This window comes from Zonotrichia leucophrys, chromosome 1 (assembly GCF_028769735.1).
Source record: "Zonotrichia leucophrys gambelii isolate GWCS_2022_RI chromosome 1, RI_Zleu_2.0, whole genome shotgun sequence".
Classification (NCBI taxonomy): domain Eukaryota; kingdom Metazoa; phylum Chordata; class Aves; order Passeriformes; family Passerellidae; genus Zonotrichia; species Zonotrichia leucophrys.
Genome location: NC_088169.1, coordinates 60338742 through 60362977, shown reverse-complemented (window position 1 = coordinate 60362977; position 24236 = coordinate 60338742). Strand labels below are relative to the sequence as shown.

Genomic DNA, 24236 nt, shown 5'->3' with positions numbered 1-24236 from the left:
GCTGAGCATTACAGTTTCAATGCTTAAGAGCTGAAGCAATTCTTTAATTTTTTGTAAACCTAAAATAATGCAGGAAGTTTCAGGCTGTTGGAAATATAGAATGTAAGTCTGAATTTTGGAATGAGCTAGATTTTATTCTAGAATTATGAAATCTGAAAATTAGTAATATTTGTTTAACAATTTTAAAATCCAAGATGTCAGAAAACATTTGAAACATTTTGAGTGCATTCTACTTCTAAGCAAGTAGGTTATAATATATGTTACACAGCATACTTTGTATTGATTGCAAAGATCTCTTTCTAAACATGACTTCATAATTCAATAAAAAATAAATTAAACTTTGCAGAACACAGTAATAGCAAATACTATGTTAATAGTTATTTATACTGTTCAGTCAAATTTTTATGCCATTTCATATGCATCCATCATATACTGCCTTTTGCAAATCAGAGGACATAGTGAGCTTTAAAAGCACGTTACAGCAAAAGTATTTTCTTCTTTCTATTATTTTATATATATGTGCAGAAGGACAGAACAGAGATTTATACTTGCCTGTGTTTTTGCCTTTTCATCTGTTCAGTGTTCCTTTCTGATTTTTAGTTTTGACAATCAGCTTCTGCATATCACAAAATAAAACCTGGACTTGTATTTATATTAATCATTAAAGCCAGCTGAAAGATAGCATTTCAAGAAATAAAAGTATATTATTTGTTACAAGCATAACATAAAAGCAGTTTTGTGCCATTTATGCACACTCCACTGTTAACACAGATTATTTTACTTTTCATGTTCTTACCATATGGATTTAAAATAAGTTGATTGACTTTGCACCAAAACTTATTTTACCTCCATGCCAGGATGCATGATGAGTTGGTATCATTTTTTCTTTTTACTGAGGTGTATTTTAACTGAGATAACTTTTAAAAATACCCTTAGCTGTTACCTGTATTATAAAAATTAATCAAAGTTAAGATAGAGCTTATTCTTTATTTTCAGACTAATACATGACAGAGAACTGACTCTCTATGATGGCACCAGATTGTTAAGGGAAGATAGATACCAAAATGTAAAAGAAGAATTACAGCTCTCTGATGAGAAACTACAGGAGAGGTAAAGTACCAGCTACGACTATAGAATGCAAACAACATTTCAATTTCATAATTTTTTCTCTAATAAAAAAAAAAAAGCAAAATGCTTTTCTGTTAAACTGATTCCTTCTAATTGCTAAGAGAAGCATCTTTTAAACATAAGGCCCCTCCTTAGCTCTATTTCTTTTTGTAGTATGGCAAAATTATGTCCTGTTTAGAGTGCTTGAACTAAAAGGAAAATATTCAATAATGTTTAAGAGAAGGAGATAGAAATTGAAAAGAAATTTTAACTAGGTACAAAAATAGATATAAAGCTATATAGTACCTAATTTTGGAACATTTTATTAAAAGTTTTGGAAAATAAAGCTAAATTGAAGATAAATACTACTTGTTACTTTCTTTTGCCTCATGAGCTAGAAAGCTGGTATTTAATTTACGATTAATATGGGGCAGGAAATCCTAAGGATGGGTTGGGACCCATAATGCTTATTCTTTTTGTTCCTTTACTTCCACTTGTCTGCTAGAAACATTCCACAGATGTTATGCTGCAGGGTGTGCATGTGTCCAAACTTTGAAGAGGCCTGGTGGGTTTGTAGCAGGGGTGCACTCATGATATGCCACACATTTTCTCTCAGTTGTCTTGCTGAATCTGATTTTTTTCTTTGGCCTCCATAGTCTACCCTTTAGAAAAGCTGCTTTTCTTTTACTTCCTAGTTGTTTCCATATTTCTGGTTCCCTTTTCAATCAAAATACAGTGGGTTTAAAAAAAATAAGGCAAGAACTGCTCCTACAAAACCAACAAAACCCTCAAATTTCATTCTAAGCCTACTTGTTGCAAATTCTGTCCAGTCTGCAGAGGCCATACACCTAGCTAGATGGTAATTTCCTGCATTTGTTTTATTTGTGTGAAGAACTGTATATCAAGGAAATGTTCTATTTGTCAGGATTTTAAGCACAGACTTTGAAAAGAGCAGCGAAAAGCTCCAAGGGCCCACCTGGCATGGTATCCCTACTTTGCATCACACCTTTTACTATGAAATATGTCTGTTGTGCCAGTCTCCTCCCTGCTTTGTGTTCATAGTCTTGTCCAACGTGCTTTCAGGCAGAATGGCAGTGGCTGTGCTGTTTTGCTTAGTATCCTTTAGTTCATATCCAATATACTCCAAAAACCTGGATAGCTCATCACACATTCATCTTCAGAGCTGCCACTCCTAGTGGATTGAATCTCTCTCACAGGAACAGAGATGTACATCTGGATCCTGCACATCCTTTTTTGTTCTAACAATGGCTGTTTTGGCAGTGCTCTCCCTTTAATCTTCATTATCTGTTAGACCATGAGCACCTGTCCAACCTGTCTTTTTTAATGATTGTTCTGTAGACCCTTCTCCTTTGTGTCACTTGTGTATCTACTTTCCTTGTTTTTAGCCTCATTGAGTAACCTTTTGGTTCGGCTGTTCAATGGCAATTGTGCATTGTTTTGGCTACTTTGAAGGCTCCAAAAGTTGCAGGTTTTTTTTGCTGTCCTTGAAAGGCTGTCTCTCTTTCCTTCACATCTCACTGTACTGCTTTTATCTAACCACCTCAATATTTTGTAATATAATGTTTCTGAGTTACTAAGCTCCTAATTATCTGACTGACAGTGATCTCTAATCCATAAGCAAAGTGTGTCTGTTGTGCTAGACAAGAATGCATTTCTGATTAGTCAGAAATGGGGTCTCAGAAACAAACAGATACCCCATTGTGTAGTCATTCTTATATCTGGAAGCTCAGTGGGACCATGTAGCACCATCCTGGATGCAGATGAAAATTCTTGCTCCTGAATTATCTGAAGTCCATTTTGCTGAGAATCCTCCTAGGTGAAGTTTTCATTCTGCCTTTGTTTTCTGTAATGACTTATTTTAAAAAGCGAAGTTAAAATAATGAAAACATATATCTGCTTCTTTGGTTTTGGCTTTGTGCTTCTTTAGCATCACTGGATGACTCCTCTATATAGAGAGGGTGTTGTCTTCATCAACCCTTGAGGAAATGAAGGTGTTCCAGTACCTCATCCTTGTTCTGGTGACTTCCATATTCTGAAAACATCACTCACTGCCTTCTAACTGAATCCAGGATGCAATGTCAATAATTGCTATTTGATTCCAGGACTGTATTTGTCCTTCCTACTCATCCTTTTCAGCAGTAGTTGTCAGTTACTGCAAACTTCAGTATCTTCCAGTGTTGCAGAATTAATCCATCAAATCATATCTGAGGTACTGACAGCTGATTTAATCACAGATTTTAATCCCAACAGTGCTCACCATCCCTCCTTTGCCTGCAATACATTGGCTTTGGAGAAGCTACATAGAGTATGTTGTAATATGAATTTATTAGCTGACTGGTTGGGCAAATTCTTATCCAAATCACATCTGGGAGATGCTCTCCATATTGATGAGAGTCACATGCCAGTGACTGTGACTAGTGGCCTTAGCTGGATTTCTGAGCTTTTTTTATCCTGATTTGCTAGATTTGACTAAAGTAATTTCAGTGTGATGCAGTTTGCCAGGCCTGTGGAATAGATGATGTCATTCTCGGTTTTGTTGGGACTGAATCTGTAATGTTCGAGTGACACATTGCCTACCTAATTTTCCAATAAGGGAATATTAATATGTTCCTGCATTTTTAGTGCCTTTAATCTTTAGTGCTTCAATAGTCAAAATACTCTTATGTGTAGTAGAAGAGAAAGAAGAAGATCAAGATGTTTTCTTGTGTTTTTTTACTAAAGGGATGGTGTTTCAGATCGTGCTGTGATCTTGAGAAGTCACATGCCTCTGTGTACAAATGCAAACTATTACAGTAGAGAATGTGAATGTGCTTAAACCATGATGATGTTATTAGAGGTGCTGGACAAAGAGGAATGTATGATTTGATTTTCAGATTGTTTTCAGTTTTTGCAGATTAGAGCACTATTATTCATGTGTCAAATATTTGACAACATTTCAAAGTTTTATTACTTTTGTAAGAGGTAAAAAAGTATATTTTGATTTTAAATTAGGTTAATTAGTGTCATTGAGTAATATGTTCACTATTATTTCATTACATTTCTACATCTGTAGAAAAATTTCCATTTTTCTAAGAAGGGCTTCAGGCTGATGGATAAAATAGCTCTTTCAGGAGTGACAAGTGCCAGCAGTGCATTGCCTTTGGGACATTCTGAGATACTCCTTGCCCTGCTGAAAACCCGTAAGCTGCAAAGTAACTAGTGGTGGCCAGAGTGTCCTTTTTCCTATATTCTTTATTATGCCAGTTTGGCTGTGAAGTTAAGCTACAAATGGTTGCAGAACTCATTCACTCCTCTGAGGAAACTAAGAATTCATGTTCATGAGTTTAAGGAGAAGAAAAAAGCTGCCCTTGAGAAAGTGACAGATGGTCCTTAGAGATATTTTACATAGAAGGAAATAATAGCTGCTGATAACTTATTCATTTAATGATTGCATGATTCATTTCCCCGAACAAGTTCAGAAAGTAAGTGTGTCCAAGGAGTGCATATCCAAGACTTCTGCATAGAATTTCTTCTGTAATCATCCATTACTTCACCCAGACAGATGCTGTAAAGGTAGCACACAGCCTTTACAGATCCAGCAGTGAAGTGTTTGTTGGTCTCAGGATGCAGTATATAACCTGTTTGTGTGGGTATACCCCTTCAGCACACACAGATGCTGAGTTCTTGGTGTGATGAACAGAAAGGCAGCTATTATAGGGAAATCTAGGAGTAGATGCATAATAGGATAGTTGAAAAACTAAAATAAGTCACTCATAATGCATAGGTGGTTTTAATGCCTTGCAGAGAGTGGAGTCTTTTCTATGTGGTTAGGTTGAAAAGGAATGCACAGTAGATGAGACAGATGTGTGTAATTGTGGCATGGAGTAAATTTAACAAGTAATAGAGTTTTTAATTGCTTGCATTTTTTAGCTTTGACTTCATTTGTTGTTTAGGGGTTTGGCTTTTTTCCAGTTAAGTGAATTTTAAGATAAAGGCATCTGTTAATTTTAGACTGTGGTGAAATTTAAAAGAAACAGTAAAAAAATAACAATAGGTCATTTTGGTTCTAGGGTTGGAATAATTCCCAACTTACAAAATCTGATAGAAAATGAGATTTATTAAATCATATTACAGGAAGAGATAATCAAAGATAGTTTAGTCTTACAAAAAGTGGCATTAGAAATGCCATTCTGCATTTTATTTTATTTTGTTTTTCTATGAGGAGCTTCAATTGCTCAGAACCATGATCAATAACAATAAAATCTTTCCCTAAAATCACCCTGATCTATGTGTGTGATTTTCTTTATAAGAAAGATGGTGGTAATCCTTAGCTGAAAAATTAAACAGTGATGTCAAAACAAGGACACTCATTTTATTAGGAGAATGCCTTGCTGCCTGTATTGTCAGTAAATGTTTAATAGAGAGAGGGATAGACTCTTAGCATGAATCAGTTAACATCAAATCTTCCCACCATGTTTGAGGCTCATTAATTTCAAAGATGCCAAGTTTTTAACAAGTTACATTTACTTTGTCTTCATCTGTAAAACCCACAAGAGTTCTTGTCACATCAAAGATTTCTTTTCTCTGACCTAAAGCTCCATGTAGGAGCTCTCCATATTGTGCTCTTTTTGAGACTTGATCTGTAATGTGATGGAACAACTTTGAAGCTCTTCAGTTGTGCTGATGGAAGATGGGAACTTAGCACTGCAGAACTGAGTCATTCATGGTGTTTGTTTAATAATACACTTAGCCTGATATTTTCAGCATTGCAAACATCACTCAAACAATGGGCTTTTGAAATAGCCAAATATTTTTTTTTCATGTTTACAACCTGGAAACCTACAGCAGTGATGTTGTCCAAATCTAGAGAGTACATGAGTGAATTGAACTGATATCACCAAATTAGCTTTCCCTGACTTTGCATCTCATCTCCTCCCACTTCTTTCCTGTCCTCCCTGGCTGTCCCCACCAAGTGCTTTGGGGGCAGTGAATAGGAAGTGATATAAAAGAAATATGAGTCCTACACCTTAAAAGTTGGTTCCTTGTGTTCTCTTATGGTGTTGTAGAAGGGCCAGAATTTGATGGATATCTGGAGGAGGGTTGCTTTGTTTCCTAGTAATGTTATGGAAAGTAAGTCTGAAAGTATATGTATTTATCCTATCTAGGAAATGTTTTCTTCTGTAATAAAGTTGGCTAATGTTCCCTGACCTTCTTTTATGCTTAGTGACAGTGACATTCCCATTGGTTTCTCTTTCATGTGATGTTTTTAGACATCTATTTCTATTTTTATCAATCAGGGAGTAGCTTCTAGGCTTATGACTTTCAGCTGAGAAAAACTCATACCACCGCCTTTGTTTGCTTTGATACAAGAGACTTGCTGTAATTGCCCTGTTGTATCACAGGTTTCTTGTTACGATGTACAGATGAGCCAACTATGCTGTAGGTTTGTCAGTTTATGTCTTCAGTAATTTGTATGGAAAATGACATGGTAGCAGCAATATAAACTGCCTAATCAAATTTCACTTGCTTTTTCCAAATGAAGATCCTGTATTTTAATAAGAGTACTATAAAATTGGTTGATGAAAACAGGCCCATCTTGGACAAAATTTGACTGGCTTTTGTATTCTGATGTGTTACTCCATTGTTTCTGCTGCTTCTGGAGATGATCTCTGTTGGTCAAAGCATGGTGCTAATAACACAAAGGTCACAGGTCTGGTCTCTCTATGGGTCATTCACTTAAGAGCTGCACTTGATGATCCTTCTGTAAATGAGCCTTGCTTGGTCGTATCCTATGCAAGCTGTTACAGCTCCAGAGCTCAGTCCCCAAGGGGACTGGGTGCTGGAAGCCAGCTCGCTCTCAGACCAAGGCCGCGGGTCAGCCCCTAGCAAGCAGGGAGATATTCAGCTCTTAGTGATTAGGCAGCTCTTGTGATTTCAGCTTTGCTTGCTAGGTAGCTTTTCCCTTGGCCTAAGGCTCCAGCAGACGGTAGAGAGAGGAGAAGCAGAAGACACTGGCTGTTCCACGAGTATGGCTTTATTGTAGGGTCCGTGAAGGGTCTCAGCTCTTCTTCTTCCGAGTTAGTAGGGGTACAGTATGCTACTTTTATACCCTTGGCCTGGATCCAATCCTGACCAATGGCAAAGGTGTTAGGGTGACCATAAGTGACCAATAGTAGGGTTTAACACAATATTGCCTTACATGGCTATAGGGATAAGGTACAAGGCGGATGTCCCTGGAGACAGGAAACTTCTTTGCCGCTGTGTCAGCATTCTATTCTCCAAGGGGCCCTGGCTAAACCTGAGGGGTTTACTACACTTCTGGGTAGTTTTCAGCTCAGAATATTCACTGATTCTGTGTGATGCTATGAGCTTGCAGGTGTGCTGATTAATGAGTACCAATAAGTGCCCAGTCAGAGGAGGTGAAAATATTATAGAGACTAGGGATACAGAAGATGTGAAGGTGGCAAGATATCAAAATCCATGGCAGCAGTCTTTTAGCACCCTAACATCTAAAAGTTGAATATTTAAGTTTGTGTTGCAAGTTCCTATTATCTTCAGTGGAGTCAAGACTGTTAGTTACCAAATCCTCAAGTGAGAACTGGGAAACACTGGCTTAGGGTAGGAGGCCGGTCCCATAAAGAATTGAAAAACAATAATAATAAAAGTAACTTTTACAGCCAGGAACAGTGTGTGTTTTTTCACAGGAAGCTGTGGAGGCAGATAGGATGAAGGGAAGTTCAGAGCAGTGTTAGAAAAAAATTTTGGGCAAAGAGAAATTAAAGCAAATAAAGTTCTATCCTATGATGCCTTTGAAGATATGGTTGGAGGTGCTGAAAAAATATGAGAAGGGCAGAGTACTGGTTGTGGCTAGACTTTTGTACTTGGTTGATTTAAGGAGCCAGTACAGCAATTCTGAAGTTCTTGTGAATCTTAATCTTCCACTAGAAAGACCTGTCTCCTCATGCTGACTCTAAAATGAGCCAGGGGTGAAGTGACTGGTTTGGTCTTTGAAGCACAACTTTCAGGAGTGATATGAAGTTAGACATATTAATCCAAGGACCACAGAGAGCATCTGTAAGGGAATGTTCCTAAAATGTTACTAAATTCAGCTCTTCACAGTATCTAGGCAAATCTCTACAGTGTCATCCTTTCTGTCAGTCTAATTCAGTAAAAGAAGTTACTCATTACTGCAGCTCTGGTAGGTCTTCTTTTGTGCCTGAGTTGCCTGTGAGAGACCCTGTTCTAGGTAAAGCACTTGTAAAAGTCCATGAAATGAGTGAGATGTGCTCATTTCAGACATACAGCACAGTGCTCTGTAGCTTAGTTGGTGGTATTTCTCCTTCGTAAGGTGTGCAGGTCCTGTTGCAAATGAAGAGACTTGGGTAGACTTATGAGCATTAAGAAAGTGTGTAAATTTTAAAAATTTCAAGTCACTTATGCAGCCTGTGTCTTTTTTTAAAAAATAAAGTTGCATTGCAAATGATCTGGATATACTATGATATATTTCAGCACAATAATTTATCTTCTTCTCATTTATTGTAAAAATTAAATCTGAAATTCATTCCTTAAGCCAGGTAATGCATTTTTCAACTCTTTTTTTGCAGATCTATCTTTCCGATCCATCCTTCTTTCAGAATAGTGGTCTTAGCAGAGCCTCCTGTCATTGGAAGTACTACCCAGCAATGGCTGGGTCCAGAGTTTTTGACACTGTTTCTGTTTCATAATGTTCGATCTTTAAGCAAGAGTGAAGAAATTGAAGTTATTAAACAAATGGTAAGTACATTCAGTACCTTAGGCACTTACTGAACAGGATTATTTGCTACTTATAAAATATATTGCTATTTCAATGTAGCATAAAGGAGCTGATTTTTGAAGTTTATCAAAGCAACATACCTGCTTATCTTTTAATGATGTAATTCTTATTTTAATATCAAATGCTGCTGTAATAAAAAATACTCTTTGTCATAAAGCAACTGTGGCAACTCTGTGGTTATTGCATACATGAAACTTGGATATCTTGCAATAAGATTAATACTGTTTTTTCTTTCAACCAGATTCCAAATGTACCCAGTGCTGCTGTGGAAAAGTTGTTGTCAGTAACACACAAGCTTCGGGAGACAAATGATGCCACTGTGAGCCCTTCTTCTTCTTTTCACTTTGCATTTACTGTCTCCTGCTGTGACTGTCTTTACCAAGGCTAGGTGAAACATGCTAAGCTATAGTGTTATTTCAAAGGCTACCTGATTGGAAAACCAGCCCCAGAAAGCTATTGCTGGCAATTACTGTCCTTCTTTGATTTATGATGTATGTATTTGGAATCTCCCTAAATTTTAGGAATTTGCGCAAATCCGAGAGAATCGAAAACAGAACACAGTGAGTTTAGGTATGTGGCTTACAGTGAAACATGCTGAGGTGCCTTTTGAATGTGTATGGATATAATCATGTGTTCAGGTTTTTTTTATTACTTTGTTTAAGTAATTGGAAAATTGATAGCTGAGGTTATTGGGGCTTTTTTGGCAATAGGCACTATGTAGTCATTATAAAATGACTGTGGGCAGCAGCAGAGATTCAGAAAATAGAATGCTCCAGAACTCCTGGCTGCATTGCTGCTAGAGGCTATTCTATTAAAGAAGTAATGTCAGGAAAAATAAGTTCTGCTGACAGTGACCACAGAATTCTTTAAAAATACAGTTAAATCATGGTGAAAAGAAAAAGAAATTATTGCTATGGCAGCTAAAACACAGCATACCTTGGATGTAAGTAAAATGTAAAACATTTTTGGTGGGATCCAGCAGTTGCAGCTTAACTGGTGCTTAAGAAATTAATTTGCTGTCCTTAGTTTTCACTATTTTAACGTTGATAATAGTTTTTATAGTTTTTCTATTTAAGAAGCTGAGAGAGGCTGTTATGTTCTTTTGAGCTTAAAAAAGTAAGAAAAAATTGACTTTTAGGTACACTGTTGGGGCAGTTGTTAAAATCATCGATTGAGCTTCCTACATCTAATGTATAAATGTATCAGTCTTGACATACTTGGAGACATACCATGTCTGAATGGAGCACCACAAAAATCTTTTCCATATATGTGGTTATCTGTAGGATTGTGAAATATCAAAATGAATTACGTGATGCTGAATGAGAAGTAAGTCACAGTATGGTTCCAGAGAGGATTCTTGTAGATCAGTGGTGACATGAGGCATGTTAGAGACAGCACACCTGTGCAGAGAGGTGGAATGTGTGCCCAATGTACATTAGGCTATTTATAGAGTTGTCTAAGTAAATAAGTGTCTGCCAGATATTATACTGAAGTATTAACCATTGTTTAAAATTGTTTTGTTAACAATAGAATTACCTGTAAACTGTTCACTCTGTGGCAATTGTCCACATCATTGTAATTGTTTGCTTGATTTACAATAGAATCTGGAGGCCACAATCAAGATCCTGTTGAATTAGATGCCTCATAGATACATATTAAAAAAATTGTCACTCACACAATTTTATGTTTGCAGTTGTTCAATATAAAAAAAACCCAAACAAATCAGGTAATACAGGAGGAAATTTTGTTGACAATACTTTCAACTACCAGTTGGAAATACTCAGAAGACATGATACAACTTTTCCTCAATGGTCCTATCCTCTGTGGATAGTAAGGAGAGAACATATACCCTTGCTCTTGCTTCAGGCGTGGCTGAGTAGGTCTTGAAGTAACTCATGAAATGTCATCATTTACAGTGCTTGCTTGTAAACTATGGTTGTTCAGAAGATGCTTCACAATCTTCTGTCAGTGAAAGCAGGAGGAACAGGAATAGTAATCTTTGCAGTTACCCCAATTTAAATAATTCTTGCTCATTGCTCAGAGATATGCTAAAAAATATTATTCTTTCCTTTCTCATAATTTGAGAGAAGATTTTGTGATTTCATAGAGCTGACTTTTTTTTTGCAGTTAGAAATGCAGTTAGACATTCTATATAAACTTGTGTAAACCCAAACAAAACATTTTGAAATTACCTAATTAAAATATTTCACTTGACCCAGGCAAAACATGGCGTGACTTATCAGATCACACTCATTGTTGTGTGTTTCCTGCTAAAATAAGGAACCTATTTGTATTAGATACCTTCATCCGGTAGATATAATTATAGAATGATTTCTTTCTCAGTCTTTGGATCCTTCTTTAAATACATGGTTGCTTGTTTTGTGCTTCTTTCTGTTTGGTTTTTTAAATTTTGCTGTGTTTGTTTGAGGTCTGCCTTCCCCAGCATTGAATAATTTCTGTAAATCTTTGCTGGTTCATGTCCAGTTTTTAGCATTTGTTTTAACATGTGGACAACAGCAAAGGACACAGTGTTCCAGTAATGGCCCGCCCAGAAGGCGTGTGCAGAGGTGATACAATCTCCGTGCTGCTGCCCAGTGTTGTCTCGTTTATATGTCTAAGAATCCTGCCAGACCTTTTTGCCAGAGCATTACATGTGGAGCTCATATTTAGTTTGTGAAGAGCAGATGACTTTTTAGCACATTGATCCTTTCACAGTAACTAACCTGCTTTTTTTTGCAGATATTAAAGTTAGGGTTTATATAGCACATAAAATTCAGTTCACAGCACATTTTTCTTCCTGTTGCTTATCAAGTGATATTTTAAGGCTAATCTTTTGGTGACATAATGATTTCCATGACAGTGACTTACTGCAAAAATACAAGCTTGCCTATTAAAGCGCGCGATTTGCTGTAGAAAGCGCAAGCATCTATGAATCTGGAGAAAAGTAGAAATTATTCCTTTTGGATTGCATTTTTCTCCTGACTTGTTTGCTCTAAATCCCTCACACAGATTGAATAATTAAACTACCCTGTATTCTTTGACAGGCACAGTCACTGGCCTCGTTTTTATCTACTCGACAACTGTTGCGAATTTGCCGTCGACTGTCACAACATCCAGATGAAAGCCTTTATGATGCTGTTAATAAAGCCTGCCTTTCCAGGTAGAACTGCTAGATTTGGTGGAAATTCCAAGAGCTTCTTGGTCAGTTGCTAGCAAGCAAGATAGCTTTTAATGTGTTTTAGTAATTAATGCAATTGCTGTCTTGCTCCTTGAAGTTAGTAATTTCTTTAAGAATATTTCTGTGGTATTCTCAAACCTGGAAGATAAGTAGAAAGGAGTTGGTACGCTTTTCCCATCTTTATGAAGATATGTCATTACATTACATAAATTAGGTCACCATTAGCAGCTTAGCTTCACTGTCTAAAAACACTCAAAGCAGAGCCATATTCATGTCTAGTATGACTTAGGTTTCATAGACACTTGGTTTCAGTTCTAAGAGCTGTATCTAGAAGAGTTACGAGAGTTTTGCTTGCTTTGAGATTTAGTTTGTGGGTTTTGGTCTGTTTGGGAATTTTTTGGGGTTTTTTCCTCTTCAAAAGAAAGCAAGTTGTTATTATCAAAAGGTTTGGAAAACTGAAAGGGTCTAGTTCTAAACACCTCAGAGCTTACTCTCTCTCTGAGATCCAAGGGAATTGAGTAATGAGAAAATCAATTGTTTCTGTTGTGGCTCTTCCTTGGAATAGAATGAGGACATTACATGCCTCCAGTTCTAAACCTCCCTCCATTACAACCCTATTGCAATATTTGATAACACCTTTAAAAAAAGAGTGCACCACCACAAGTGTAGTTCCTTGCCTATGAAAGAAGCTCAGTTCCTCTCCTTGGGGAGAGGTGAAATGTGGAAGGCTTTTTTTGGAAAGGAATAGACATTCAGAGTTTGGAGGTGCTAGTGAATCTTCATTTTAGATTACCAATTACATTAGATTTAGATTTTTAGATTATTGAAAATACTGAAAACTTTTAAAAGAAAAACCCTTAAAATACAGCCTCCCTATTATTCTCCTTCTTTTAGATTTTTACCAAACCTTGCCAGATCAGCTTTACACAAAAATCTGCAGGATTCTGGTATTGAAGCAAGTCCAGATGACGCAGAAAAACTAGAGGGAAAGGATTACACATGTAAGCTTCTGTTTTTTTGTTTTCCTGCTGTGCATGAATGTTACTCAAATTGCTGGATGTATAAAGGTGTACTAGTTATCCTCAAAAATAAATGTAATTTGCTTCATTTGTATCTCTTTGTTCTATCAGAATGTGTTGCTGCTCTCAGTATATTGTATTGTCTGCTGAGTTTCCTGCTCATGGAATTTTGTTTTCGGTCATGTTTAAGTGTTTCTCAGTCTATAAGATCCATGGACTCAGGCTTTTAGTACTGCTTTTTCATTTTTCATCACTGATAGTTAGTCCTCTGTAGAGTTACAGCCTTACTTTGATCTTAACATTTTTCTGTTCTGTTTTTTTACCATTGCTTCTTTCTCTTCCCTCTTAAAATCACCTTTTTTTTTTTTTTTTTTGAGATTCTTGTAGGTGTTTTGTGCCATCATTTGCTTTCATTCTTGCACACACTTCTTTGTTATTCTCTTTAAATTGCTGTAGTAGTTTCATGTCACCTTTATTGAGCAGGTCTTAGTTTCTTTGGCTTATCCAACTTGTAATCATCTGTAGTCACCTTCAGGGCTATGCGTATATTTCTGCCTCTGCCATTTTTCTCACTTCTGCTTTCTCATTCCTGTGTGACCCCCTTCGTGCTAGCTGTATATCTTTTCATATCGTCTGTCAGGCAGCGTACTGGCAGCAATTTGCCATTTTCCATTCATATGTTTTTCCTGTTCTCTGCCTCAACAGTGTTATCTCTGCTCTTGTTCTTCTGTATGTTTGTTCCCAGGTTTGTGATGTGTTAGATTGCTGTATTTTTAGTGTTAGGTCTGTGCAGTGGTGAACACATCTTTGGTTTTAATTCATGTGGATTCTATTTTTATGAATTTATTAATGTCTGTGTATATAGAAGTACCTATTTTATATGATATATTAATATATAGATTTTGTATCTTTCATATATATAGATTTATATATATATCTTTTATATAATATAAATATTATATATGTCCTTTATAAGGTATATTAATGGATATATAGTTTCTATTATATGCAGTACAGTATGTGTATGCAAGTATGTACAATATCTATGCAGCCACATGTATATACATATATATCTGCAACCATCTATGTATTATTATATGTCTTATTCACATTATATATAATCTGGATACATCCCTTGAATTTTCTGTGTTTGCCTTTATGGCATGAAACAGAGAAACAGCTAAAAACATCTGTTTAGAAATAAGGGTATTTTCAGTTTTATACCATGCCAGATTAAGAAATTAGTAGCAAAACAAAAAATTATTTTTATTGCATTTTTTATTTATTACACTTATTTTTTATTTTCCTAAGTACTGAATTTATGGTTCTTTTGATCTATGAAAAGTTTTTTAATGTAATTTTTCTCTCAGGGCTGTAGTTGAGGGGTAGTGCTGAAAGGGAGATTCAGCAGTGGCTCTGTACTGTTGTGGTGGGTGTGCTCCCCCTCTCAGCTGAGCCCCCACAGGGCTTTGTTACCTCATGTCCATGCCTCACTCCACAGTGGGACAGGGGAAGACAGAAGAATGGAAGTGTGAAACCTTGTGGATTGAGAAAATATAGCCTAAAAGTATTGGTGATGTTCCAGTAATACAAGGAGACTGTCAAATTAGACCAAGGCAGTGCTCACAGTTTCTGTGTTTCTTATGGTCCTTTTCCTGTAAGATCACCTTTTCATCATTTATTGTAATACACTTCTTTACAGTTTTAAAGAGAATTGAAATTCATGATAATGAAGCATTTTGTAAGTTGATAGTCTTCCAAGTGTTTTCTCTCTTTAGACAGAAATCATTTACTGCAAACCAGAGCCTTGTTAGAATCTGTAAATCGTTACTTGCGAATGTTAGGTATTGATTGCATTGTCTGCTTAGAAGATGTTGTAAGAAATACATTTGCTTGTTTCCTGAAAAATGACTAGGTGAAATAAACAACGGGATTCTGAAGATAGGCTCTGTGACCATGCCAATTTATAACTCAGCTGAGAAAATGAAAGTGCCAGATGTTTTGTTTTATGAAAATGCACAAGTAAGTAAAAATCTCTGACTTCTTGAGTTAGAAAAGTTTGTTAAATGTATATTAATGGGTATGCTCATACGTGTAGTAAATAATGTACTAACTAAATTTTAAGGATATATTTCTGAAGTAGTTTCTTTAGTCTTAAATTTTTCTCATAGCATTTGGTGGTCATTTTAGACATATCTTCAGCCCCCCGTGTGAAGAGATTATAACAATTCTATTGAACATGTTATGTTTACTGCTGCTGGACTGATCCACCCTTAGGGCTGGATTGTAGATTGCATCCTGAGACTGTGTTTTACAGGCCTGTTGCATAAAGTTGTACCTCCCTGGGTTGACCTTGGCTGAACTCCAGGTGCCCACTAAGCCACTATCATTCCCCCTTCCCAGGTGGAGAGGGGAGAGAAAACAGGCTGGAAAAAAACTCATAGGTTGAGGTAAGGCAATTTATTAAGCAAAAGCAAAACCAAAAATTTCTGTGTGCACAATCAAAAAGAAAAACCAACAATTTAAATCTCTACTTCCCACTAGCAAGTGATGTTCAGCCACTTTCTAGGAAGCTGTGGGCTTCAGCACATGTGGTGGTTGCTTGGGAAGGCAAACATTGTAAATAACAAATGCCCCCACTCCTACACCTTTTCTTAACTTTTGTAGTTGAGCTGATGTCATATAGTATGGAATATACCTGTGGTTACTTTGGGTCAGTTGGCCTAGGTGTGTCCTGTCCCAGGATTTTGCCCCAGACTACTGATGGGGGGGAAATGCTGAGGAGACAGTGCTGATGCTGTGCCAGCCCTGCTCAGCAGGCGCTAAAGCACTGGTGAGGCTGCCCCAGCTCAGAGCAGAGCAGGACAATCCCCTCCCTTTCTCCCTGGCCATGCTGTCCCTGATGCCCCCAGGGCAGGGTTGGCCCTCCTGGCTGCCAGGGCACTGCTGACTCACGTTCAACTTGCCATGGACCAGGACCCCCAGATCCCTTTCCATGGCCCTGCTCTCCAGCCTCTCATTCCCCAGTCTGTCTGTACCTCCAGGGTTGCCCCATTCCAGGTGCAGAATCCGGCACTTGCCCTTTTTGGACTTCATATGGGGGATGATTGCCCAGCCTCTGATTTGTCAAGGCCTCTCTGCAGGGCCTCTCTGTCCTCAAGTAAGTCTACAGCTCTTCCCAGTTTTGTGTCATCTGAGAACTTGCTTAGTATCCCTTCCCATTCTTTAGTATCCCTTCCAAGACAATTATGAACATGATGAAGAACAGAAGGCTTAAGTTGGAGCCCTGTGGAACACCTCTACTGACTGATGTCACCCCATTCACTACAACCTTCATACCAACCAGCTCTATCTCAGCCAGACCTAATACACTCCTTTACCTTATAATTAATATTGCATATTTGAAAGGGAAGGAGAATAGTACTTAGAAAATTAGTTATTAGAGTTATTAATTATTTATTTTAAATAGTTTAGCTTATTAATTAGGCATTAGTGCCAATTAGGTCATAGTAGTAGTAAAGAGTGTTTAATCAATACAAGGAAAAGGAAGGGCCTTGTGACCAGGCTTTTTGGTTTCTCCAGCATCCCGTTTTGTAGAGCAGCTTTCTTCTCTGCCTAGCGTAAAAGCCTCAAAACTGTCAGACAAAGGTATCCTTAGGAAGAGATTTACTCTCTTGGTTACCTTTAAAATATTTTCCTACTGAAAGGCAATACTGATAGCATGATCTTGTGAAATACTTTGCTTTTAGGGGCCTGGTATGGGTTTCCATACTTTCTTTTCCTAGTCTTTTTTGTACCTCATTTATAATTTTTCCCCAGAAAGGCTAAGCTACGTGGGTATCACCTATTGAAGGTGATGACATGCCATGCAAGGGGAACAGATGACAGACTTCATCTTCCCTACTAACATTTCATGTGAGATTTTGTTCTGTTACCATTTTGATAAAGCACATAATTTGTGTCTGTTGGAAAGGAAATCCTGAGTTCTCCTAGGACTTATCACCTGCTTTGCTTTTTCCACCTTCTTTCTTATAGCTTCAGAAAACTGTAGACAAAACTGTGTTCAGATTTTATTCAGGGAACCTCTGTTAAAATTGCTGCAGAGAACCTCTGTTAAAATTGCTGCTGCTCTGTATCTTTCTTAGCATAGATATGCCTGCTAAATGCTAAAGGAAACAGCGACCAAATACCAGTCAGGATAGGTGTTCCAATTTCTAAATGAATTGTACTCTTATTTTCTGTATTGCTACTTTGCAGTTTGGTGATCAAGCACTGCAATGATCATTTAACAAAACCTGGCGGAGAACAAATTTTATTTGAGTTTAGTGCAGTGCTTTCTTACCTAAAGCTACAGAAATAAACTGAAAACAGAGAAAAAATATGTCCTCAGCCCTTTGTAGTGCTGCACAGTGTAATGAAGCACATAGATTTTTGCCTTTGTGTGTTTAGTCTTGAAACAATTCACATTACAGTGAAATTTAATATTGCCATAAAACATTGCTGTTGGTCCACAACAGGTGTCATAGGGATGGGAATAATTTTTTTAGGTAATATGCCGAATGCAATTTTCAGACAAGGCACTGGGGAGCACGGATTGATAAAGGTGATGGATGTGTCTACTTACAACTCCTTTGCCTAAATAGGTAATACTGAATGTGTGCAGGTATCATAATACAATGCTAATTTAAGTCCTGGTGCAAAAAAGGAACCAACAAAAGAAGAAGTATCAATACATAGTATTTCTGGTGGGTAAGCTGCTTTGCAGGGGAACCATAATGTATGTATATTTGTTAATCTAGGATAAAAAAAAAAGTCATCAAAAGGATGTATTTGTGCCTTAGAAATAAAATTTAAAATTGTAAGCAGTGTGTGTGGTAAACTGACTTACTAGAATTTCTCCTATATCTGGTAAAATTTATTTTTCTCAGTTATAAATTTCTAGTGCAAGTGCATACACATGCAAAAAACCAGAATAATTTGCCTTGAAGTGCTCTCCTTAAATTGTGTGTTGAGCATTCAGTAGTCTTTTGAAATGCCTGGTTAGGATTTCATGGTATTAAGCTATGTTTACAAGAGTCTTTCCCCACCCCCAGCCTGTGTTCTAGAGAGATTTGGAAATTTAAAATATCCTTCACACAGAAACAAAGGGTTTTATGCTCAGAAATTATAAGCAAGCTGCTGATTTTTAATTTTTATATTAATCAAGTCCTGGAGATGAGATGATAATGTATTTATTTAAAGACAATCATTCATTTCTCTAAGTAGGTTGACTGACCTACTTACAGATGACCTATTTTTACTAGATACAGTGGAGAAATATACATGACTTTATTGCGAGTAAAGTAGTCTGCATTGCCACATTATCCTGAAATCCTTTCTATCCTTTGAAACAAATAATTTGTGAGAAGCGAGATAAGGTTAAAGGATGCACAGTGTGTACCTGTTATGATACTGGATATATGCAAAAATATACCTCCAGCATTTTGGCTTCAATTAGGCACATATGAACTAATAATTAATAAACATTTAATAGTTAGGCACATATTGTAAGATACATATAGACACTTTCAGACTTGAATATGCATATTCCTATCTTTATTTTCCTTGAAAATAAAGTTTGATTAGAATAGAAAAAGTATATTTGTTATTAAGTTAGACCTGGTGTTTAATGTTCAATGATATATATGTGTGTATATGTCTGATTCTCTCTATTTGGTTTCTGGAATGTTCTACTAGGATATTGCTGGAAGGTTGGCACAAACTAAAGAAAGTTCTTACAGTCTGGGTGACAAGCATTCAGCTAGGCTAAAAGGAAACATACAAGGAATGATTACAGAGAATTAAAAGTATTTAGGGAAATCAGGCTCCCACAATGAGTTTGAGCAGAGGATGTAAATGCTTCCTTGTTCTTATTACTGGATATATTGCCTCTGCTATTATTGGCTGAGAGGCTCTTGGTATGAAGTAAGTAGCTCTAAGTAAGTATAAAGTTCAGAAATATCTGGCCCCAAATGCTTGAGGTTAGACCACTGTCATTATTGAATGCATAAACCTGAGAGCATAAAATCAAGTGAAAATTTTGGTTTTTTTCTCTAGCATATGATGGTAATGGAAGATATGCTCAAGGACTTTCTGCTGGGAGAACATCTTCTTTTAGTTGGCAACCAGGTGAGTGAAATATTTCCTGCAATGTGTGGAACAAACCCGTTATTCAATAATATAATTAAATCTCTGTTTTGCTTCTTTGTAATTGCATTCATTTCTATTACTGAGGTATTTGGCCCATTTTTCAATTCCTTATTCTACATTGTACAGGGGTTTTATAGGCACACATTTGTGGAAAATGTAAATGCTGTAAATGTGTCGTATATGGCTGTCAGAGTAAAAAGTGAAGGAATTAATCACAGAATATTCTGAGTTGGAAGGACCCACAAGGATTATCAAAGTACAACTCCTTGTCCTGCAAAGGACCATCCTCAAGAATCACATGCTGTGCCTGAGAGTGCTGACCAAATGCTTCTTAAACTCTGTTCAGGCCTGACCAGTCCCCTGGGGAGCCTGTTCCAGTGCCCAAACACCCTCTGGGTGAAAAACCTTTTTCTGATATCCAATCTAAACTTCTCCTGACATAGTAATAGAGGTATGTAACATCGTTAGCATTAAAATCTTCAGTTAATGGCTTTGGGTATCATTCTTGACTATGTATCAAACCACTCCTTTAAAATCTCCAGTGGTAGGTAAGAGGTGTACACTTCAGTATTACCCAAATCTTATTGACAGCTAAATACTCATTTTCTCTAAAAAAGTAACAGATTTGTATAGTTCTTTGACTGGTATCTTTGGTTATCAATACCTCATTGTTGAGACTGGTTTTTGCCCCAAAAGTAATCTCCCTTTTGTTTAGCTGTCCTTAGCAAACAATAATTACAATAATTTTTAGCAGATGTTTCTCTTTTTGTTTTGCAGTAGTCTGTAGAACAAGTCTAATACAAAGCACTAACGATCTAACAAACATGGCAATTAATATAAAATGCTAATTATTATTAATGTGCATATATTGAAGTATACTCTCATCTGTTCAGCATCCTTGTTATCAACTTGGTTTACAAAGATGGTTTATTTGAAACCTCTGTCGACTTTTGAAGGATAATGCCAGCTTCTCCAAAAGGTTTAATCTCTTCATAAATAGAAATTGATCTATTTCATAAATGAAACAAGATCTATTTATTGTATTTCATAAACAGTGCTGTCTATGCCTGCTTCCAAGCTGGTGTTGAAAATACGTAGTACAGATTGCCTGCAGCAATTGCTGGCAAGGAATAGCAGGAGCAGGCTGAACCGCGAGAAAACAGAGGCAGGGACAGAGTTCTTAATGATAACTTTTGCAGTCCCTCAGTGCCAAAGCAAGAGTAGCAGGCATGGGGACAGCAGCCATGGTCACCCAAGTGCTCAGTGGCTGCCAGACTGGTCCATGGTGAATGAGGCAAGTCTGAGATCAAGCTGGGAAGTCAAATCAGCAGGTCCAGGCTGTGATCAGCAGGATACAGGGCCAAGCACAGCATCGCCTCAGTGCAGGCTGGGAAGGAACCAAGGAAAGGGCTTGAGTGTAAATGAAGCTCCCGTGGCATGGGGGACAAAAGGAGCCTCTGCAAAGCAGGAAAACCATGTCAGAGCTGACCTTCAATACAACAAGTAAAACCCTAGGTGTGGGGAAAGAGCTTGTTTATACCAGTGGTAAATCAGAGCTCTTGACACATGCCTCATTTGGCAGAAAAGTTTTGAAGACTATGAAAGTACAATTATTAGGATATAATGGATTTTTCCAGCAGATGTATTCTCATTCTAATAATTTAATGCATGTCAGATTTTCTTCCATCTCTTGAGTCTCTACTTGAAGACAGCATTAAAAGATTTGACTGGATTGAAGTATTGGAACATATTGCTTTGATTCCAGACATCAGCCCAGCTGTACCATTTAGTTGGAAAATTAGTTGATTTGCTGCGCTTTCTCTTTGGCAAATCAGGAGGACAGTTGTTTTTTTTTAATTGCTGACATACTTTTGAGTACTTCCAGGTTTACTCTTTACAAATTTGTTCCAGAGTTTTTATGTGTGACTAAGAAAGGACCAACAGGCCTTTTCCTTTCAAAATACTGTTTTCAAGTTTGAAGTGCTGTATTTGCTATTCTGCAGTCTTTTCAGTACCACAGCAATCATTCTTCATTTCTCGGGAATGATCACAAACCACTTAGAAATTCCTTGGCTAATTCCTTAAATATTTTACTGTAAATTTGTGCAGCTTGTGATGAATCATGTTCAAGTACTTTAAAAGCAACTACATTGCATCAGTTGTGCTTTCATGCAGTATGTGTAGATACCTCATTGAATATATTAGTGTTTTCATGAATTTTTTGTAAAGAAAATTATTTTTAAAAAACATTCTTTTTTTTCTGTTCAGTTACTTTTATCAGTTCAGTCTGTATAAGAAGCTAGGGTTTTGTGATGCCTTGATCTATACATCAGTGTGTACCTGTTTTTCCAGTTTGGAAAAAAACAGATAATGATTTTGAGGAAATACAAAGTACTGTTTTGAGTTTCTTTCTCTTAAGTGTCTTATTAGTGAATGGGTGAATCATGGAAATTCAGTGTAATAACTGAAAATTGAAATTCTCTAAACTGGAGTATTTCAAAACATAGGACTAACATCCCTTTGAAAGCTTGTGTCGTTTCCTAGATATTTAATTGAGTTGGCATTTACCTTAGGACATAATTTGATCTTTCAAAATGGTGACTGTGTAAGCATCTGTATTCAGCTGTGATTTAATGTGCAGGCTTGACCTGTAGTCTTTCTTTTGGAGTCTAGATTTGGTTTTGGTTGGTTGACTTAATGTGTTTTTCCACCTTTGCCTCTTCTGTTTACACAACACATGTACACACACACGATTCCTGTTAGCTTAAGACCTCTGTCTTTTCAAAGTCTGTAAATGTGGTTTCTTCTATAACTTAAGAGCTGCCTGATGAGAACCCTTTTACCAAGACTGTTTGCAAGGTACAGACTCTGATGATAAGTATCAGTAAATTATAATTCAATTATCTTGGTGGATGTTAGGAACTGGCTTTCTTAATGAAACGGAGGAGAGTTTGAAGACAAATATAAGATACCAACAGATATTTTTAGAAGTACTCAGCTTCTGAAGTAAACTACTTTACAACACTTCATTCATGTTTGTTCCCCGGGGCTTATATGGCCTAGGATTTCATGGTATAAATGTTTTACCTGAAATATAAATATTTGTTTACAGTGGTTGATTATTTACTTTGGATGTTAACTGGAATGTGTTTCCCTTTTGTATACAAACAAACAGGTTTCTTTGAGTTCATATGATATGATATGATAGATACGAATTTCCAACTATGAAATAGCTTCCAAGTAAAGGACATGCCAGTGCCTTAACTATGGGTTCTGTTCTGATATTGCTTCCTGAATGAGCCTGTTGTCTGAGTGTGAATGAATCCATCTATGACCATCTACAGTTTTTCAAAGCACCTGCAAAGCAGCTTCTTCTTTGGCTGAGGGTAAGAAGCTGCATATTACTCTCACACCAGCAGGCAAAGAACAGCAAGAGCCCCCAGTTATTTCAAATGTTGCAATGACTGTTTATGTACTCATTAAATACAGGTCTTGCAGTAGCTTTTGAGCTTCATGAGACAGACTGGGTAGTGAGTCTTACTACTTTGGAAAATTTTTAGACTGTGTTTTTGAGATATTTTTCCTGATAGACAATGTGCAGTTCTTTGATTGACCACTACTTGCTGTCTTTTACTGTCTCCTTGGATTTTCTTTGGTAAATGCAAGAGAAACTATGTTAATAAATAGAATTTGTTTATGTGGAAAACCTTTGGAAATAGCATTGGCTGAAATGATTTTATTTAGTCTCACAATTTTAAAGGTCAAATATAACATTTCCCAAATTGTTGCATTTGGAGGTTATGTAAAGAGATGTGTTGGATGCTTTCACCTTTATTAGTCACAGGTGAGGTCTTGGCGGCCATCATCTGTCTTTGAAGATACCACACATAGTATTTATAGTTACATAGGATCTGTGGCTTTCTGGATAGAGAAGGCTCACAACCCTCTCACTTCTGAATTGTTTTATTGCCATGAAATTGTAAAACACCCAGCAGAATGTTAAGCAAAATTGAGGTTATTTTATTTGGCATCACTCTGTTGCCATGAGTTATTGAATAAGCTGTTGAGAAGTAGAATGAAGAATTCTATGAAGGTGCTAAATGTTGTAAATAATCTGAAAGAAACTCTAGCAACACTTGTTTAAAGTGTTGATGTGAACCCACAGTAAGCAGAAATACATGAATCATGAGTACTATGTCCAGCCTATGAAAGCTATGAGTGTCCTATAGGTGGACTGGAGCATCTCTCTTATGTGCAAAGGTTGAGGGAGCAGGGCCTCTTTAGCTTGGAGAAGGGCATCTTGTCAAATCTTTGGGGTCTTGTATACAAATACCTTAAGGGTGGGTGTCGAGACAACGGGGCCCAATTCTTTTCAGTGGTGCTCAGCGATAGGACAAGGTCATCAGGCACAAACTGAAACACAGGAAGTTCCATCTGAATACGAGATAAAACTTCTTTACTGTGAAAGTGAAAGAGCATTGGAACACGCTGCCCAGAGAGGCTGCGAAGTGTCCTTCCCTCAAAACCCTCCTGAATGCAATCCTCTACAACCTGCTGGTAGGTGAACCTGCTTTAGCAGGGTGGTTGGACTAGATGATCTCCAGAGTTCCCTTTCAACCCCAACTATTCTGTGATTAAAAGGACTTAGAAATGTAATGGCATTCTGGTACATTTGCTAATATATTTCCCTGACAATGTAATTTCATCCTTTCTGCTGCCTTTCTTTAACTACGAGATCAATTTACATGAATTCTTGGGCTCACACTAGGAATTTATTTTATTCTTGAAGAATTTAGTAGGACAAATGATTGAGTCTTTCTTAAAGATATTTAAAATGACATGCTTGATTAGATCTTTTCTCCTAATATAATATTTTCCTTTCTAACTCATTGTGAAATTTAATTAAGTGCAAACTGAGAATGTAATATCA

The 24236-nt window shown here is 37.0% G+C and overlaps 1 protein-coding gene across 1 annotated transcript in view; it reads left to right on the top strand.

Annotated features, from left to right (window-relative positions):
* VWA8 (von Willebrand factor A domain containing 8) overlaps positions 1 to 24236 on the top strand; it is a 183367-nt gene that overhangs the window by 56828 nt on the left and 102303 nt on the right. The window contains exons 14-20 of the mRNA XM_064714194.1: positions 997 to 1110; positions 8712 to 8880; positions 9162 to 9239; positions 11965 to 12080; positions 12993 to 13099; positions 15033 to 15139; positions 19214 to 19285. Coding sequence (XP_064570264.1) covers positions 997 to 1110; positions 8712 to 8880; positions 9162 to 9239; positions 11965 to 12080; positions 12993 to 13099; positions 15033 to 15139; positions 19214 to 19285 — 763 coding nt within the window. The remainder of the gene's footprint in view (positions 1 to 996; positions 1111 to 8711; positions 8881 to 9161; positions 9240 to 11964; positions 12081 to 12992; positions 13100 to 15032; positions 15140 to 19213; positions 19286 to 24236) is intronic.